This window comes from Nannospalax galili, unplaced genomic scaffold (assembly GCF_000622305.1).
Source record: "Nannospalax galili isolate Female #2095 unplaced genomic scaffold, S.galili_v1.0 scaffold514, whole genome shotgun sequence".
Lineage (NCBI taxonomy): Eukaryota > Metazoa > Chordata > Mammalia > Rodentia > Spalacidae > Nannospalax > Nannospalax galili.
The window spans coordinates 557,131-576,879 of NW_008336076.1; the positions used below are offsets into that span (position 1 = coordinate 557,131).

The 19,749-nt window shown below is 39.8% G+C and overlaps 1 protein-coding gene across 3 annotated transcripts in view; it reads left to right on the forward strand.

Annotated features, from left to right (window-relative positions):
- Ttc21b (tetratricopeptide repeat domain 21B) overlaps positions 1-19,749 on the forward strand; it is an 85,854-nt gene that overhangs the window by 15,495 nt on the left and 50,610 nt on the right. For all 3 annotated transcript variants that reach the window (XM_008830894.3, XM_017797575.2, XM_029562406.1), the window contains exons 6-13: positions 6,093-6,250; positions 9,119-9,203; positions 11,015-11,113; positions 11,637-11,829; positions 12,202-12,299; positions 12,610-12,810; positions 15,537-15,666; positions 19,014-19,171. In XM_008830894.3, the coding sequence (XP_008829116.1) occupies positions 6,093-6,250; positions 9,119-9,203; positions 11,015-11,113; positions 11,637-11,829; positions 12,202-12,299; positions 12,610-12,810; positions 15,537-15,666; positions 19,014-19,171 (1,122 nt within the window). The remainder of the gene's footprint in view (positions 1-6,092; positions 6,251-9,118; positions 9,204-11,014; positions 11,114-11,636; positions 11,830-12,201; positions 12,300-12,609; positions 12,811-15,536; positions 15,667-19,013; positions 19,172-19,749) is intronic.

Here is a 19,749-nt window from a genome sequence, read left to right on the forward strand (position 1 = left end):
ATGCTAGATAAGCTATACCTGATAGTAGTCCTAAAAACAATAGAGCGAAGATGAAGCTGCGAGAAATGTTAAAGTGAAGTCATAAGCTGTAAACTAGAACTGTGAAGGCATACACCAAGGTAGGAAGTAAACTCACCAGGAGTGGAAGCTAAATGATGATACCCATGTATAACAGAAGAATACTATGTACCATGATCTCAGTAACCAAGGTAACAGACAACAAACACTGTTGTGATACCATGGCCATGGAGATAGCACTTTTCTTAGGCGGTTCCTAGCCAACAGTAGGTTCTCAAGGTAATGGGAAACAAACATGACATGGTCAGCTGAAAACAAGCATTAACAGAAATGACTGAAAATTAAGCATAAATGTGTTGTATATTCTATGGGACATTTATCCAGGAGCGAGTGGTATTCTCAAAACCAGTTGTTTAGCTACAGGGTGTAATGAGTGCTGAAAAGTAGTGACTGTAATGAGAGATAACATGTTCACCAAAAGGGGAAACTTAGAAAAGACATAACTAAATTTTTATAGACAACACACTGAACTGGAAAGCAATGTACATGTTAAAAGAAGGTATCAGGAAGATTGTTCTGGCAAAACTAGAGACATTTACTTTTTCTGTGAAGGAAGACCATAGGGTTTGGTACACTGGCAGCAGTGACATATGTCATGAGCTGACAAAGATCCCTTTTTTCTGTATGCTTTCAGAACTGCCTGACAGGTAGCATTTGCGTTTTTGTATGCTAAGCGTTTCACAAGCCGAGTATTAGCCTGACAGCCAACAAACAACCTGGACACAAAGTCTTGATAGGACCCATTAGGGCTCTGTTTGATCTTAGTGTGGTCCTCAGTGTGTCCTCCTGTAGGAGACAGTTCATTCCAGGCTTTTTTCACTGCAACATTAGCTTGAGCGTATACGGCATTTGGGAAATTTAATTGTTGTGCTATGTCCTTATATTGGCCTTCTCCTGCAAGCATATCAAAAATAACTGGAATATGAAGATGCTTGTTTAGGTCAGCTGTAGCCAGACAGAATTTGCTAAAATGTGACCTCCATATGAAATAGTCTTCTATGAACAATTTTTCCAAGTGCTTTCCAATCATTAGGAGGCAACTGCTCAGTAGGCAGGGAATCTAACACAGCTCGAGTAAAGGAAGCTGTAGGGCCGTGCTGCAGACAAGCAGATTTAAAAGTTTTCAAGGCTTTGAGTTGAAACAGAGTATCTCCAGTACTCTGACTGTTATGGGGCTCCACGAGTGCCATGAAGCCTGATACATCCTCACCTGCAGCAGTGGCCTGCCGCACAATCTTTTGTAATGGAGACATGGCAGGTGCAGTAGAAGACATTCAGACCTGCGTATGAATTGGTGTAGGCCAGAACTGGGTGTTCTTTTCAGGTTGTATTTGTATTATAGAGGATGACAACTGAGCCTGTGATTGCAGAGCCATAGCCTCAGCAGAGGATTCAGAGGACTCCTTAGGGTGGTCTCGCACATCATCACACAACTCTCGGACCTTCTCTGTCGTAGAACCTGTAGAAGACTGAGCAGGACGAGTCACAATATCATGCTCGGCCATTGTACAGTAATCTCGAATGAGAATCCAGAGCTTGAGAGTCTCCTCCGGAATCTGCGATTGCTCCTGCTTAATATAATACATCTGTAACTTGGCACCCACTTTATACCATACATCTAATGTCAAGGGACCCTGTCCAGGAAACCAAGGGCACACTTCCTCAAGCAATTCCACAAATGCAGTCATGCCTTGTGAACTGCATATCACACCTTGTTCCTGAAGTATATGCTTAAGCCGACCCATAGTCCTGGGGAAGGAAAAAACTGTTACTGAAATAGGAGAAAAATCCTTTAAAGTTAATAGGAATTATAATTTGTTAGCAAGGGTGGAAGGCAGAGGTCGAGGTGTGTTCTTGTGCGTTTTCCAAAGTTTGTGGAGGAAGGGTCCTGTGGAGCAAAAGAGGTACGTATACACTGAGTAGGTTTTCAAGGCAACAACAAACAAAAGATGGATATTCCTCTGTTCCTAAGCGCTCTAGAAACAGGTAGTCAAGGATGACAGAAACATACACAATAGGTTGTTACGGGAACAAACGACAAGGTGGGATTGAGTACATGGAAACACAAATAATCGCAACATCAAACCTAGGTCCTAAAGTACATACTTTAACTGTTTCTTATACCTAAAAAAAAGACAACAACGTAGCAGCTGGCTGCTTATTATACAATCTGTTGTAATGGGAGCATTAGGGACAAATGACAAGGTGTAAAGGGATTGTTATTCCTCAGAAAACAATCATAGCAGTCAGTAGCAGAAATGCAGGACAGCACAGCCACATCATACTGGGCCACAGCTTCAAGTGACTACGTCCCACCTCATGCATAGGAGCACCGACAACCATGACCGCAGACCAGGCATAATGAGACAGGAAAGGGAAAGTAACAGAAATGTACTAGCACCAGCAAGCCCAGCAACAGAGTTGCTGGAAAAGGTTCATGTAATTGTAAAACACTTTGTCAGGTGCTGTTGATTTTTCATCATAACAATCTTGCAAATTGTTAAATAACCTTAAAAAAATTCAGCCCATGACCAGAACTTGACACATCCTTTGTTTCAGAAAGTTTGTACTTGAAACATCTTGTAATATTGTTCTAAAAGGAAGAGTTAGTGAAAAGGCAAAATTAAGACTTTTAATCATTTGAAACTCATTAGCAAAGGTGGAGGTATCTTTGTGTTTGTCCTCCATGGTCAGGAGACATACAGTCCTGTTAAGCAGAGAGGTATGCATTCATTAATGCAACACTTGACTGAACAAGAGAGAGATAGGACTCTCCCCTGATTCAGAAAACCGTTGAGTCCATGGCACAATAGCCGCAAGACAGGGCACAGCTGCATCACGCTGGGCTGCAGCTTCAAGTAACCGAGCCCCGATCCCAAAGACCATGCGCCACGAGACCCTAAACAGTGTTACCCAGATATCCAAATCTTGTCAATAGAATGCAACAGGACAGGATAAAAACTAGCAGTATAAAGGTTAAACTCCTGATTCGGAAATCTTTAAAAAACTAGAACCAGAGAAGTATGAATCACTACGGTGGTCCCATCAGCAACACAGGAAATACATCCATTAGAAGGCCCATCTGTGAATATCAATAAGGCATGTGGCAAGGGAACTGAGCATGTAACTTTAAGAAATATAAGATCAGTGGTTTGGCAAAACTGCAAAAGCCTATGCTTAAGATAATGAATCCACCTGGGACTTTCTAAAAGGAACTATGAGTTTAGCAGATTCTTGCCCAAAATACTTTGTAGATTCAGACCTGAGGAGCTGAATCAAAGTTGATATGGCGTTAAAGTATGGACGTAAGACTTTAGCAGGGAAGACAGGCAAGTGTATCCTTAATAATGGAGCATAACTGTTGCTTAGCAATAGTGGATTCAACCTTCTTGGTACTGTGTAGTAGGAACGTCCTACAAAGCCATGACAAGAACCCGTATGTCAACTGACAGCCGCCAACCTGGCAGCCTGGCAGCCCACCCCCAAACTACCCAGCGGCACACAACTGCATCATGCTGGGCCACAGCTTCAAGCAGCCATGTATGATCCAAGGAAGGCCCAGGGGAGATGCGGCCGACCAGGACAACCAAGGGCAACAGAGTAGCACACCAGGTTGTCAAGGCAACATAAAACACAACCATGGAACAATAGGGTGCAATAACCATGGCAACACACAGAAACATAGCCGTCAAAATGAAACAAACAAGGCACAAATAATTTATAACTGATATCAGTAGCCTAATTTTGTAATTTTTACAGTGCGTACAATATTGTTATAGACGTCTTTTTGCAACATCATGGAACTTGAAACAGAGTACAATAGATTCAAGAGCTCATCACGAGTGATTCCTGCCACAAATCACCTGCTCATTATGAACCTCCCCAGTGGCACGCAAACGCATCATGCTGGGCCGCAGCTTCAAGTGGTTACGTGCCATTTAAGGAAGGCCTTGTAGCTCCTGCCATGAACTACTTGTAGAGCTCCAAGACTCATCAAAAGCAGCCTCTGCCACAAGCCACCCGCTTAGTACAAGCAAATTGTGCCACAAATCACTTGCTCAGAGTGCTCAGGATGCCACTTCACATACCTGAGCCACCGACCTGTGCTGTCGGAAAAGAACACAGAAGACAAGTTCCAAAACTGCCATTTTTTACACATCATTCACACAGAGCCGTGCCAAGCTCACACAGAGGGAAATTTATTAAATGGTACCATTAAACTAATTTAAAACACAACATGTTGGGAATGGCACCCAACACAGATCTGCAAAAGGCACAGTGTCGACATCGTATGGGCACGCCAATTTTACGTTCCAAAGCACACAAGCTGCGAACGGCCCTGGTGAGTGTCCTGAACAGCCCTCAAACTGTTCCCCATTAGATTAATCACAGCGGGATTGTATTCCTATGCCTGTTTCCACAGGTTTCTCGTATGATTAATCTGGGTTAGGTCACCCTTTTAGGGACCCAAGGAGACTGACCCCTGAGGTGGGAGCCTTTTTTAGCCAAAGAAAATCTTTCATGTCAAGGCACTAAAACATGCAAGCTGCTCTCAGTTCCTTTCACAGAGTTAGAGGGTCAGTCTGAACCTGGAAAATTCTTGAGAACAGAAGACTGTGAGAACTAGCATGAGTCTGAACAGAAAGGAGCAGTTTCTGCCCTGGGTCAGCTTCTCACATTTTCAGCCTATACTACATTAGTTTAAAACAGCAAGCAGGAGATGGCGGGTTTTCCTATGCCAGAATTTAAAGTTAGCCGTCTGAGTCTGCTTTCTCACGGCATTCTGAACACCAGGAACCAGGTAAGGAGGAGGAAATCTTGAAGAAAAAACTCTGCAAACTTGCTCTAAGACTTTATGCTTCACCTCCTCAGGAATTTCATAAAGATTAATCGTCCTTCTAGCTGTATGAAAAGGCTGGCTTGGAAGCAATTTCCTTGGACTGCATTTAGCACATGCTCTAACAAATGTCCAAGCAGCCCAGAAGTCAAGTGAAACTGCTTCTCCTGTCTGAGACGCCGCTTTTACTTTTTCCCTGACTCTGTCCCCTATTGTAAAAGCTAAAAATCTCATATTGAGCACCCCTAAATCACACCCTGAAATGTGCACCCTATTACTATAATAAATATACTGCAGGGAAGAAGGGAAAAAGACATACTTACGTAACAAAAGCATACTTACCCAAAAAACAATTTTTTCTCAAAAAATCTGTTCAGACAGCCTGGTGCTGGGGGTCCTCAGCCCCCACATTGGGTGCCACTTGTCGAACGCCCCCCAAGCCCACCAGGCTTGGGTCTTCATCAAAAAGGACACTCAGGCATACGTCTGAAGTTATGCAAGGAATTTATTAAAGGGACAGCAGGTACAGAGAGGAGAGCGCTCTTTAGAAGGAAGAATCTACTGAGGGGTCCCACAGGTCCCTTTTATCTGGCCTGGAGTTTGGGTTACCCAGGTGAATCTTCCCAACAGAAACAAAAGGGTTACTATAGACAAAAGGGTTACTATAGAGACAGCATGAAGGCCGAACTGAAACTACCTTTCTAGAAGACCTGATTTATCACCCAGGTACAGCCTGTCAGCTTTGACCGCTGAAGCAGAGAGCTCAGAAGCTCTTAAAGTGGCACTCTCCTAATTTCCAATGCTTATGGTAAATATGGCTCCCGACATGCAAAATATTTTCTTCTTGTGGTTTGATAAAAACTCATTTTTTCATTTGTAAAAATGGCATGTGGAGTCCCAGAGGCTATGGGGCCATGGCTGGGTTGAATCTGCGTCTAGAGGGTCACAGAACAGAACTGTGATAAGATTCTTCAATAAAGACACATTCTTGGTGAAATCTCCCCCCCCCAAACCAAAAAAAAACATAGCATGTGTTCCTAATTAAAATCAAAATATTAAGCCACTAGTATTCTCCCATAGTCCAAGCTGACCTGGAACTCCACTTGTAGCCCAGGCTGGCCTTGAGAGAGCTTTGATACACAAGGTCATAGTTTTTCTGTCTCTTTTTTTTCATCAGGTACTGTGCCTTGAGATGCGCCAGAATTTTTCAGGTGCTCTGGAGACTGTGAGCCAGATAATTGTGAACTTTCCAAGCTTTCTTCCTGCGTTTGAGAAGAAAATGAATTTACAGCTGGCCTTGCAGGATTGGGACCAGACAGTTGAGACAGCACAAAGGTTAAATGAAAAAAAAATTACATCACAAGTTTTATTGGAGCTGATTATATATGAGAAAACCACCAAATCTGTTTTCTTTTATGTGTCATAGGATTTTCATATTCTTCATAATTAGCATTGAATTGAATTGAATTTTTTCAAACCATATAGATTTTTTTTCCAAACAAAAAAATTTTTTTTAATTGTATTGCTTTTAAAAACTGAACTTGGGGGCTAGAGAGATGGCTCAGTGGTTAAGAACATTGGTTGTTCTTGCAGAAGACCCAGGTTTGAATCTCAGCATCCACATGGCAGCTAACAACTGTCCATAACTCCAGTTCTAGGGGATCCGATGGCCTCTTCTGACCTCCCTGGGCATTTCACGACACAGGTGCATTTACCTACATGCAGGCAATACACGTGTACACATAAAATAAAAATAAAATTTTTTTAAAAAGGAATTTGGAGCTGGGGAGATGACTCAGCAGGTAAAGCACGTGTGAGGAGTTCAAATCCCCAAAACCCATGTAAAAGCTATGTGGGTGTGGAGCCTGCCTGTAATCCCAGTGTGAGACCTGCCTCAATATGCAAGATGGAGAGAGGTCAAGGAAGACACAGGGCATCTACTTGGGGGTCTCTGCATGTAAATGCACATATGTACATGCCCATACAAATGTGAACACACATATACAGACACACCATGCACACATATGCCCAGTAACCTTAATTTATTGATTTGCATCAATATCTGACTACCTACTCTTAAAATAGACATCCCTTTAGTATCTCTGCCCTTAGTAAGCCAGAGGAAGCATGTGAGGCAGCACAGTGAAATTACACAGGAAGTTAAACATGAGTGCTAGGGAGAAAGGATAAAGTGACATGGTGTGCGGGGGTGGGGACTGGAGAGTTATGAGGTAGTTGTGGAAGGCCATACTGAAAAGATGCTGTTTGAGCAAAGACCTGGAGAAGGCCAGGGCAGCAAGCCATGGAGACACCTGAGTGAAGGTTTTTCACAAATGAGGAACAGTCCAGGGAGGCTGGGGGTGAAGCCCCTGTCTGTTTGAGGAACAGGAAGGAGTAAGAGCAAGAGAGGATGTAGGCTGTGAGGACATAGTGGGGAGGGAGGTGGTGCTGGGTCACAGAGGATCTTGGGGACCTGTGGAAGGAGTTGGAGGTTTTTTCTGCAAGGTGAAGTCCTGGGAGTTTTGAAAAGAGTCGTATTAGGGTCTGAATTACCATTATAGAATCGGGGCTGTGTTGAGAGCTGGGGTGGGGTTGAGGGTAGGGGAAGCAAGGATGCCATTTTTTTTATGCTGTTGCCATAATTGAAAGAGAAGTGGTGGTAACAGAAGCCAGGGCAGTTACCCTTCAGTTGCTTTGAGAAATGTCTGGAACCTAGGAAGGCAAGAGCCTAGGTGAAGATGACCACTGTGTCTGGGCCTGAGCACCTAGAGTGACAACAGTGGTTTGGATGACCAGTTGTAAAATGCCCAGAGCGCCTATACATGGGAAAGTGACTTATACTCAGAAGTAGGTACTATTAGCATTTTTCACTTTGCAACCGAATAAATTAAGATTCATACCTTTTAGGTATTTTATCCCACACCAAATATATAGATTATTTGATGTAAACTTTGTAGCCCAAACTGAACAATATCTTCTCAGACAGCAATTGGTATAAAACTACCCAAAATCTCAAGGCATATGGCAACAGGCATTCATTACTCACTTTAATGTCAGTCATCTATGGTCTGCTGATCAGTCAGGTTTTTCTGGGTTTCTGCTTCAAGTTTCAGACCCTAGTGCCTGGACGTGGACCCTTATGGCAGTTGTGGTCTCCCAAGGGTGTTTTTTATGCACAAGCTGACAAGCAGCAGCTGCACAGAAGAAACTCTCCCCTTGGTGATAGCAAAGACACAAGAGAATGAGCAGAGATACCCACTATTTCTGAAAGGTAGACTGGGCATGCTCTCCACCCTGCCACTAGTCCATTGACCAAAGCAAGGAAAATAGCCCAGTCCCATCTGAGACAGCTAGTACCCTCTAGCTTCTGTAAGAGGAACTGATCAGCTATATGGCAGAAGGCAGACTTCAGGAAGGGAGAAAATGTGATCCAGAAATTTATTGTATCACATCATTCATGAGATAACACCTATGAGGTTTTTTTTTAATATTTTATTTATTGTTTCTTTGTGTATGAGTGTATTTCCTACATGAATGTGAGTGCACCCATGTTATGCAGTGCCATGGAGGTCAGAAGAGGACTTTGGATTCCCCTAGAACTGGAGTTAGGATGGTTCGTAGCTGCCATGTGGGCCTGGGACTCGAACCCGGGTCCTCTGCAAGAGCAGACAGTGCTTTTAACCGCTAAGCCATCTCTCCAACCCTGAGATAACACCTATGCATTTTATAAGAATTCTAACAGCATAGACTATTTCTTCCTACATTTATACTTTTAATTTTTCTAATATTAATATATGTTTTTATAATATTTCCTAATTTGTATTTTACCATAAGGAATCTAATGTTAATAATATTAGTATATTTTAAAATACTAGACTCATTTTGGCATTTCTAGAATCCCTTTAATAAAAAGTCAACCTGCTCCAGGTGAATTCAACTTTTAATATACAGTTGTATGTAGTTAATTCTTCAGGTAGGCTTATCACAGGATTAAATAGGTCTGGCACAATCTCTGTATACATTTTAAGACATTAAAAATTCCAGATACCTTTTTAACTCTAAATAATGCAGAGGTCTGTGTTGTAGTTTTACTAATCAAAACTATATGAGTAGTGAAATAGACCAGCAAACTTTGAATTTTTCAACTTTCTTCAATAAAACGTTCAAGTTTATTTCAGCATTAACTGAAATGTTCTCCTGAAGGTTGCTGGTTCAAGACAGTAACAATGTGGAAGCGCTGAGAATGCTGGCCCTATACTACCTGTGCAGGGAGGGGGACATAGAGCAGGTAAGTTGTTCTCTGTGGGTTAAGTTTCCTGGGGCAAGATCTATTTCATCGCACAACAATATGCGTGCTTGTGTTCATATCCATTAGCGCCTTGAAGTTCGTTCTTAGACTGCATATCATGGTTTTTATTGCATCCCAGAAACATTGTTATGAAGATGATAGCTTTTATATCAACAAGTAAAGCAAAACTTTTATATAATGAAGATTTTCTCATATTTTTTAAATTGTTAAGAATATATATATTTTTATGTAAGATTCTGGTTCCAGCACATTATTTAACTAGTGTAATCTGTGATGCTGGATACGAAAGTAAATATGCAAATTGAAATTCATAGTGCTTTTGCAACCTAATTCGGTTTCTAGGAATTCAGTGAGCTTGGGATGAGATGTTTCTAGTAAGGTATATCTTTTTCTATAGTAGTGCATGCACTGACTGGACACTAGATGATAGAGGGCCAAAATCCGTTCATTCTGCAGCCAGTAGTATCATGAGAAGTCTGTATATTTAACTTGATTAATGTGACAGTACCTAGCACATACTTTGATAGACACTTAGAAGAACCTTAGTAGAGCAGATCATCAGTAAAATTTTCATATATTACTTGGACCTGGGAATATAACTCAGTAGTAGAAAGTTTGCCAAGTATATACAAAACCCTGGGTTTGACTTTTCATCACCAACGAACAACAACAACAAAAGACTAATCCCCTAACTCCTTTTGTGATTTTTCTATTTTAGGAAGCATTTCAAATATAAGCCAGCCTATCTATGTGTAGTTCTAAAGCTAGTCTCATATAATATTGTTTGTAAAGGTATTATTCATATGGCCATATAGCCTTCCTTGAATCTATTGTTAGAGAAAAAGGAGACCCATAAGAGTGCCTAGTAGTGCCAGAACTGTTCTCTATAGTAGAGTTTACAGTTACTGAATAATGTGGATATGTTTACCCATCCAGAAGATTTTGTTCAATGACAAATACTGATAAAACACCCCAGAAATCAAGAATTCTTTATGTGTAATTATCAGTGTTTTAAGATAATTTTAAAACATTTTATAACACATAAGATTCCATTGGCAGGGTGAGAGATGGCTCAGTAAATAAAGTGCTTCCTACATGAGCAATAGGATCTGAGTTTGGATTCCCAGCACCCATAAAATTCCAGGTGTGATGGCCCGTATTTGAAATCCTAGCACTGGGAAGGTGGAGATGGGAGGCCCTCTAGAGCCACCTACCCTCTGGTCCTGTGGGAGTGGTGGACTCCAAAGTCAGTAAGAGACCCTGTCTTAAAAATAAGGTACACAAGGGGCTGGAGAGAGATGGCTCAGCAGTTAAGAACACTGGTTGTTCTTGCAGGAGTCCTGGGTTCGAATCCCAGCACCCACATGGCAGCTAACAACTGTCCGTAACTCCAGTCCCAGGGACTCTGACAGCCTCTTCTGACCTCCGCAGGCATTGCACGACATGGGTGCACTTACCTACATGCAGGCAATACACATAAAAAAATAATAAATAAAAAAATACATATTTTTAAAAAAGGTAGACAAACAGAAGAAAGCAGCCAGTATCAGCCTCTGGCCTCCCACACACTAACATTTGCACACATACTTATAAACATTCACACATGCATATATCACATACACACATAGAGAGAGAGACAGAGAGAGACAGACAGACATTGGGAAGGAAAATTTGAAAAAACAGAGGTCTCTTAAAATATCAGTAATAGTGTATTTGTGTGTATATACATGTGTTAGGTTCTTTTGTTTTCTTAGTGTATGTTAGAAGTAATACTGTTACTTTTGTTTTAGGCTGCTGCCAATCTGGAAAACCTAGGAAATGCATTGGATGTCATGGAACCACAGAATGCTCAACTTTTTTATAAGATTACAATGGCCTTCAGCAGAACCGTAAGAGTGCCTACTAGTACCAGAATTGTTACCTGTAATAGAGAGTTTGCAGTTAGCCACACAGATTGAAGCACTGAGGAACATATGGCCCAGGGTGAAGCCGATATGTATCAAATATGTTGTATGTTCCTAAGAAAGGTGGTTCTGAGGAGATACTTGCTATCCCTTAACACACAGCCTTCAGGGATACTTCATGAGGAAGGCTCCTAAGCCTTTGAAGACTGAATGCCTTCCAGGCAAAGGAAATCAGTGCAAGATTTATGACTAAGATTGTTCTTTCCTTTCGTTTTCTATTATAAACCTATTTGGAAAAGATATGTTTAAGTGAATAATGCAGTACATGACTCCTGGTATGTAATAAACTTTCCTGATGCATTATCTAGATAATAGAAAACCTTTTGATTTTTATTCATGTTCTCTCCACCCTGTGAAGTACAAGCAATATATACATTTAGAGGGAAAAAAGGTCCTTTATTCTCAGTCAAAGTTAAACTTCTAGTGTAACATTATTTTGTCTTTTCAGTGTGGACGTAATCAACTCATTCTTGAAAAGGTTCAAAATTTCCTAGAAAAAGCTTTTAGTTTAACCCCCCAGCAACCAGAAATTGCTACAGAGCTTGGATATCAAATGATTTTCCAGGGAAAAGTTAAAGAGGCATGGAAGTGGTATAAGACGGCCATGACGCTGAATGAGACCAGTATCTCTGCAGTAACTGGTATGACAGTGCTCCTGTTCCATTCCTGTTTCCAAGGAATGACCGCTCTAAGGATCTGCCACTAAAGCAGAAAATGTCTATATTCATATTTAAAAAATAAACTGTTCTTCACACTCCATAACAAAAATGTCATGTATCTCTAAAAATAAAATTTTTACTGCACAAATACTACCTTCAGAAAATAGATTTGTATTGTTGCTTCTAAAATTATGAATTCTGCAGTAAGTAAATGATTTTCCATAGTCTAAGATTACCTGTTTTCTTTGGGTTATATTAGTTGTTTCTTAATCTAAGAGAGATTATGATGGAAGAAAATGTTATGTTACAGTTGCTTATATTAGCTTGAATTCTATTATTTTTGCCTTATTTCAGGACTTATCCGGTGCCAGTTAATAGAAGGGCAATTGCAAGATGCAGATCAGCATCTAGAATTCTTTAGTGAATTTCAACAGTCCATGGGAAAATCTGCGGTACAGTATTTTATCAGACGGTAGATCACAGTTACAATGAATAAAACATGAAATTCTTAAGTCAGTGTTCTACTTTAGCTCTAAATGATTAATGTGCACTAGCTTTAATGTGTAATTGCATTTGTTAATTTACTTCCATACAAGTAGACTTCAAACATTTTTCTCAATGTCTTAAAATTCCATTCCACTGATATTGAGGTTTTAAATAATTTCATACAAGTAATACTTTATATACATTAAAAATCTAAGTAGAAAAAAATGACTTTATAGTCAAATGGAATAACCTGTGAAAACTGCTTTTTTTGTTTAGGAATTAATGTATTTACGTGCAGTTCTTGCTGCAAAAAAAAATAATCGACAAGAAGAAATTATAAATTTGTTAAATGATGTCGTGGAAACTCATTTTTCACACTTAGAAGATTTACCACTTGGGGTACAGTATTTTGAGAAGCTCAATCCTGATTTCTTATTAGAAGTTATTACAGAATATCTGAATTTCTGTCCAGTTCAGGTAAGTAATTCTGGGACTTATTTTCAGGGATACATCTGTATGTCTATGCTCTATGTTTTATAAAAAAATGCTGCCGGCGTGGTAGCGCACACCTTTAATCCCAGCACTTGGGAGGCAGAGGCCGGCGGATCTCTGTGAGTTCAAGGCCAGCCTGGTCTACATAGTGAGTTCCAGGACAGCTGGAGCTACAGGGAGACCCTGTCTCAAAAAGACCAGAAAAAATAAAATTTGTTAGACAATATCTATAACCATGATAGTATTTATAATTATGTTGTTTGAAATCACTTTAATTCAAAGTGTTTATGGGAATGACTGCTACCAGATAATGAAAATATTGATTTGAAAATACTGTTTTACAATTTCTTAAATCTGCTAAATATTTGAATCTGGTCACTGAAACCACCATCAAGTGCCATCTAACCTGTGGGTGAATTCAAAAATGAAATTATTTTCTAAAACTATGATTAAATTGCATTTCCTGTGTTAATCAAACTCTGTCATGAGTTTAACAAGGGTCATTTCCTGGTCACCCCTCTGCTCCTTGGAATGACACAAAGCAAGACTAGCTATTTAGCATATCAAAGAATCATTTCTTATTCATAAAATAAATCTTGAAAATTGATTGGTTTTCATATTCCCCGAAAAATTTCCAGATTTTCAAACTTATTTTTGTATCATTGAGTATTGAACCCACTGCCTTGCAGATGCTATGCAAGCATTCTGTTATGCCCATAATTTATTTGATGTGTGTGTGTATGTTGTGTGTTGTGTGCCTGTTCATGTGTTCATGTGTGACTGCAAATGTGCAAGCCAAGGTTTATCAGGTGTCTGCCTCTGCCGCTCTGTACCTTATCTATTAAGGGTATTTGACTGAACCTGGAGTTCACCAAATGGTTAGAGTGGCTGACCAGTAAGCCTTAGGGCTCCTCCTGTCTCCATCTGCCCCCCAGTGCTGGTGCCACCACGCCTGACTTTTTATGTGGTCCTGGGAATCCCCTGAGAACTTGAGTCCTCATGTTTGCATAGCATGCATCTTACATGATCTATCTCTTCATCTGACTTAGTTTTTGTGACACAGTTTTGAGACCCCTACTTGTGAACATTGAATGTATCTCTTTATTTTGTCTTTGCCTATCATTAAGCTTCAGAATCTAATTGAATCCAAGTATGGATTTGAACCTGCAACACTTAAAGTAGACACTTTTCCTCCTTGTTTTGAATGTCCATCTGTGGTTGTTCTGTATGTATGTATCAATGGTTAACAAACATCCATGATCTGGGGGTGACCGCCTGTGAGGAAGAGATGAGGAATCACAGATGAGGATATCACAAGGGCCCTGAGGACAGGCAAGCTATAGCCTTCAGCTTACTTCCTCTGGCTTCAGTCTTAAGTGCTGTGTAGAGTACTCTTGGGCAGCCCCAGAGACTTGTCTCCTAGGTGATCCTAGACCCTGTCAAATACACAGTATTAACCATCACAAGGTTTTTAAAGAGTTTACTTTGTGTCTATGTAAAGAAATATAAAATTCTGACTTTTAAGCTATATAAAGACCCTTAATCCTATAAAAGAAGTAACACTAAATGGGAAACTTCTGTAGAAAAGTGCTGTGGAAATTTGAAGAATTTGGAAGTAAGCCAGTCGTATTTTGAATATCTTCTTGAGCACACATCTTCTATGTATGCCTCTGCATAAAGCAGGATGTGGCACTCGGCACTTACAGTGGCTCATTACAGGAGGGATGTTCTGTAAGAGAATACAGTCAAGCTTCGAGTCAGTACATCAGGTAAAGAGGAGAGGGATGATCATCCTTCAGGTGTAGGGAGCAGCATCAGTGAGGCAGTGCAGGGGAAGGGCCTTTTGTTTCTTAAGTTCTGATATTCCCGTTCTAAGTCATTAGATAAAAGGCATACTGGGTAAATGGAAATCACAAGAATAAGAAAGCTATTCATTAAAAAGTTTTAAAATAAAGGACCTTTGAGGACCTACAACATGTAGGGAATGTGAAGGCATGAGGTGTTTAGTGTTGTATGTTGGGTATCCCTCTTCTGATTTCTACTAGAGAAGAACAGAATGTAAATTCTTTGGAAAACTTGTCAGGTGTGGTTCTGCACACCTGTAATCCTAGCACTTGGGGGATAGAAGCAGAAGGATCAGGCGTTCATTTTCCTCAGCCACCTAGCAAGTTCCAGTTCCAGGTCAGCCTAGATCACATGACACCATATCAAGAAACCTAAAGAAAAAACAGTAGCCAAACAAATAACACAGCCAAACTGATTTTACAGTTCTGTGGGAGTAGTGAAAGTAATTAAGTAAATCACAACGTAGGTCTAGAATTTAAATGATCATTGCCTTGTTTCTGTGGATTCAACCAAGAAACTTTCAATTGATTTCCTCCCCTCCCCCTTTTACTTATTTTTCCTTTGAGCAGATGTTTCTTTGACAAAAGTTTTGAACAGATAAGCTCTTTCATGCTAACAGAATATTGACTATATAATTTCATTTAATTGAAGAAAGCCCATCATTTTTATAGTTTGTTCATAGATACCAAGGAGATAATTTAGAGTTAGAGCATTTGTATAGCAAAGATGATATTAAGTCAAGATAATAGGAGAAATTTTGGAAAAATACATAGTTTTTCTAGTCACAGTAAAATTAGTGCATGTTTAAGTTTGACTGAATACTGTTATAAACTTACAAAAATCATCTTCTGATTTGTTTTGTTTAGCCTGCAAGTCCTGGGCAGCCTCTTTCTGTAGTTCTTAGACACTGTACCTCTATCCTGGAGACTATAATAAGAACTGTACCGGGTCTTCTGCAAGCTGTCTTTTTAATGGCAAAAATAAAGTATTTGTCAGGTAATGTATATACCTAAACAACATAAAATAGCTTTGGATTCAGAGTCTGGTGTTGGGAATGACAGATATGAATAGGTTATGTACTCTATTACCATACGCATAAAATACAGATTTTTTGTGTGTGAAAATAAGTGATTTTTAAGTAAATCAAATAAAAATCTAAATCTACTACTGTTCTTAGATAACCCCTACCCATGTTCATACAAGCAACTCTCATTAAGTCGGTAGGTCAAAAAAAAAAGGAAAGAAGATGGAAGATGAGAGTAGGGGGATCAGTTGGGAAGAAAGCAGGAGTTGGAGCGGATAAAGCAGGATTAAAGGGTGTGTGTATGTATGAAAGTGTCGACAGTGTTTTTAGATATTGCTAGAATCTTTTGTGCTTGTGGACATTGTTTGGAAAATATAGCTGTATCTTTAAAAATAAATCATCAAATGTATTAGGGAGTGGTAATAAGAAATTCTAGTCTTTGAACTTCCAATCTTTGATTCATAGCAGTTGAGTTACTGGTCAAACAAATGTAGTGCTTGCCACATTTCAGATCCTTATGACATGTTAGTTTTTGAATGTCAGTTTTAAGAGTTTAAAAAATGTTATGTGATCTCAAAAGCTTGTTTAATCTCTAAAATAGTCATGTCTAAATGTTAGTGTTCTTGCTAATTAGCTGGCCCAAATGACTTCTGACACCAACTAATTGGACAAGTGCACAGTCTTCTATAAGAAGGCCTGAACTTCAGAGTCCAGCATAAACTGGAAATTCCCAGCCCCTCCTGCATTTCTGACTAGTTAAGCACAAACTTTTGCTTCCTTTCAAGCATCTCAAGTTTAGTAACATACTGAATAGACTCACAGAACTCAGGAAATCACTAGTTATGTCATTGCAGTTTTGTTATAGCAACACGTTACTAATGTGAACCAACAAAAGGAAGCAGTATGTGGGGCAAGGTCTGGATGAATCCCAGATGCAAAGTTTCTGCTGCCTTCTCCCTGTGGAGTCAGGACCATTCCTCCCTGACATGTCAAATATGACACTTGTCAGGTAGTCCCAACTAGGGAAACTCACCGTAATGTCCAAAACCTTTGTTGGCATTTTATTATGTAACCTTATATAAAATCAGTGGCATGTGTTTGAAGTCATCATTACATCACACACTCTCTCTCTGCCTTCTCCTGGTGGATACCATGTGGCCTGACTTAAAATTCTCAACCTTTTAGTTACATGGTTGGCCTTCCTCACATGACCATCTCCTAGCCTGAATCATACACTTGGATAGACTGTTAGCTACTTTGCCAATGGCAGGGGTATTCTTATTAATAGGTGAAGTTACAAAATTTAGCGGTTATCTCCCAGAAACCCAAGACAGACATTTGCAAGGCATTTTATTACACAGGACCTGACAGTGACAGAGGTGCGGAACAGAATACCTTGTTTTTCCCTCCTAAGAGATTGGACCACTCTACAACAAGAATGTGATGTTGATTTTTTGGCTGCATGATTTCTTCTCCATCAGTGGTGACACATTCGCACTAGTATTCAGTGGCCTTCTTGTATTAACCTGTCATGTTCTTCCCCTGACCCTTAAAGGAAGCCCAAGTCTGATCGTGCTCATTAACACAGCCCTCCTTTCCTTTAGTTTCTTATTTGTAAAGCAATTATTTTTTGTATATTCTCCTTAATCATCTCTTCTGAGTAGTAATCTTTCTCCTTCTCCAGTTATCACTTGACCACCTAAATAATGAGACTCTTCAAGCATTAAAATTTATTCAAGAATAAAATAAAACAAGCATTGCAGTGCAGATGTTCGTGCTTTAGTGCAGTAAAGGGCATATCGGAAACCTCTAGAGGCAAAAAAGAATGCACATTACTTGTTCTGAAACAAGCAGAACATTGCTTATAGGGGCATACTGCAGCAGTTGGCAGCTATTAGTGAAGACATTGCATGTCACAAAGGTTCTTGTACATCTGGCTAGCTATCTTGTGACTTAGGTAGCAAGGTGCAATCTGTTGGTATCTCTTGCAGAGTAGCTGTTATGAGTCCAAATCACGTATGAGAACCCGTCAGAGAGTCTGTAGTAGTTCACACCATCAGCACAACACCTGGAGGCTTTCCTTACCTCTCACCTCTATTATGATTACTATATATTTGAGGAGGAGGTTAGAAATTGACATAACCAACTTCATTTCGATTCTGACAGTTTTGATACACTGAAATTTGTTATGCTTAGACTTTTGAGGGGTTTTTTTTTTGTCTGCATAATTCTAAGTGTTAAATCCCATTACAATATAGTCTCCAAAGTTATTGATTTTGTTGATGATTCATTGCCAAACTTTGACACTGTGTTCAGTAAGTTATGCTATCTCTGACAGTTGTTTGTCCATTAATACTCTATCCCTGGTTGGGGGTGGGGCATCTGTTTTGTTGGGTTTCTGTGAATAGACTGAGCTCCTAGGAACAATGAAACTCTGTCAGCCCTATGTTTTCTGTTCTAACACCAGGTACGGTTGAGATATAATTGAACAGAAAATGGTTTAGGATTCTTCTTCCCCTGTTCTAGCAGGTTGAGTGGGAAGTAGGTTGAGTGGGAAGCAGGCCTTGTTATACTTACTTAAAGCCAGTTTTGGGGAATGCTCCATGCAGATCTGCATGAGTTACATCTCAAGGAAAGTCTAGTTCCTAGAGTCAGTGTTCCTAGAGTCTGTTCGAATGCTGCTCTGAAGAGCCTCTTTCTACCTCATTTTCCAGCCCAAGATCAACTTCCCAATTCTTACCACATTAAACATAGCCACTGCTTTTTGCTTTAAGATTCACAGATAAATAAAAGATGTTTTCCAAAACATTTGGTATTTAAGGTGGTATTTGAAAGCATTTTGAGCCTATAACACATACTTGATAGTCTCTGGAACGTATCCTCATCTCTTTTTTTCTATTTTACATAAAGTAATATAGTTGATTACTAGACTGTGTCCTCTTTGTTAGTGTGAATGACCCTACAGAGTTCTAGCTCTGTATATAAATGTGTAAGTCTTCCAACCTATTTTAATGGAGCTATAAATAAAACATATTTTAGAAGGAACATAAAGGTACATGCCTAGGCCTGTCAGTAACACTAGTGATTGACCATCATCCTTTTTGTGTTCTCCGGTTTGCTCATTGGGATCAAGTGTTGTCCTGACTTACAGATGTGTTCTTCTGGTAGACTAGAAAGAAGCTAGCAAGTGCAGTAGGAATGAAGGCCTGGCCTTCCAATCAGAGGGCTTTAAACAGTGGAACTTCTTGTCATCTGAGTCCTCTCTCAGGCCTCCACCTCTGATCCTCTGAAGCATAACAGGAGTTGTTTCCCTTCCTAGGTGACAATGAAGCAGCATACAGTAACCTGCAGCACTGCCTGGAGCACAGTCCCTCCTACTCTGATGCTCACCTCCTCATGGCTCAGGTCTATCTGTCTCAAGAAAAAGTCAAATTGTGTTCTCAGTCTCTTGAACTTTGTCTGAGCTATAATTTTAATGTAAGTATTCCAGTTTAAAGTGCTTAAGACATAGCATTCTTCTTAAACTTTTAGTGAGTATTACAGTCACTTATTTTATGCATTAGTTTATAATGCTATGCTAATACATATTTAGATGGAATTAATTTTGAACTCACAAGCAGTAGGTTAAAAAAATGAGGATACTCATATGACCTTTTCCCCTTATCTCTAAAAATCTAATTAACTGGGCAAGGTAGTACATGCTTGTTATCCTGGATACTTGGGAGACTTGAGCCCCAGACCCGTGGGGTAGCCTAGACAACATGAAGAAACTGCATCACAGAACAAAACACCCCTATACCCCCACATATCCCAATTCAGCAGACAAAAAGAATCTGTATGAATTTGGTAATGAAAGCTATGAGGCCAGTTTTTGACTTTGCATGTATTTCTGAGCCTCAGTTTTCTTTTCCATAAAATTTATAGAATAGTACTTTTGCTATCATGAGAATTAACCGTGGTGACAACATGCACACACACTAATTTTAAACCATGGTGAATTATGTGAAATACTTGTATGGGTAAGGTTTTTAAATGTTATTATCCATTTCCTTCTT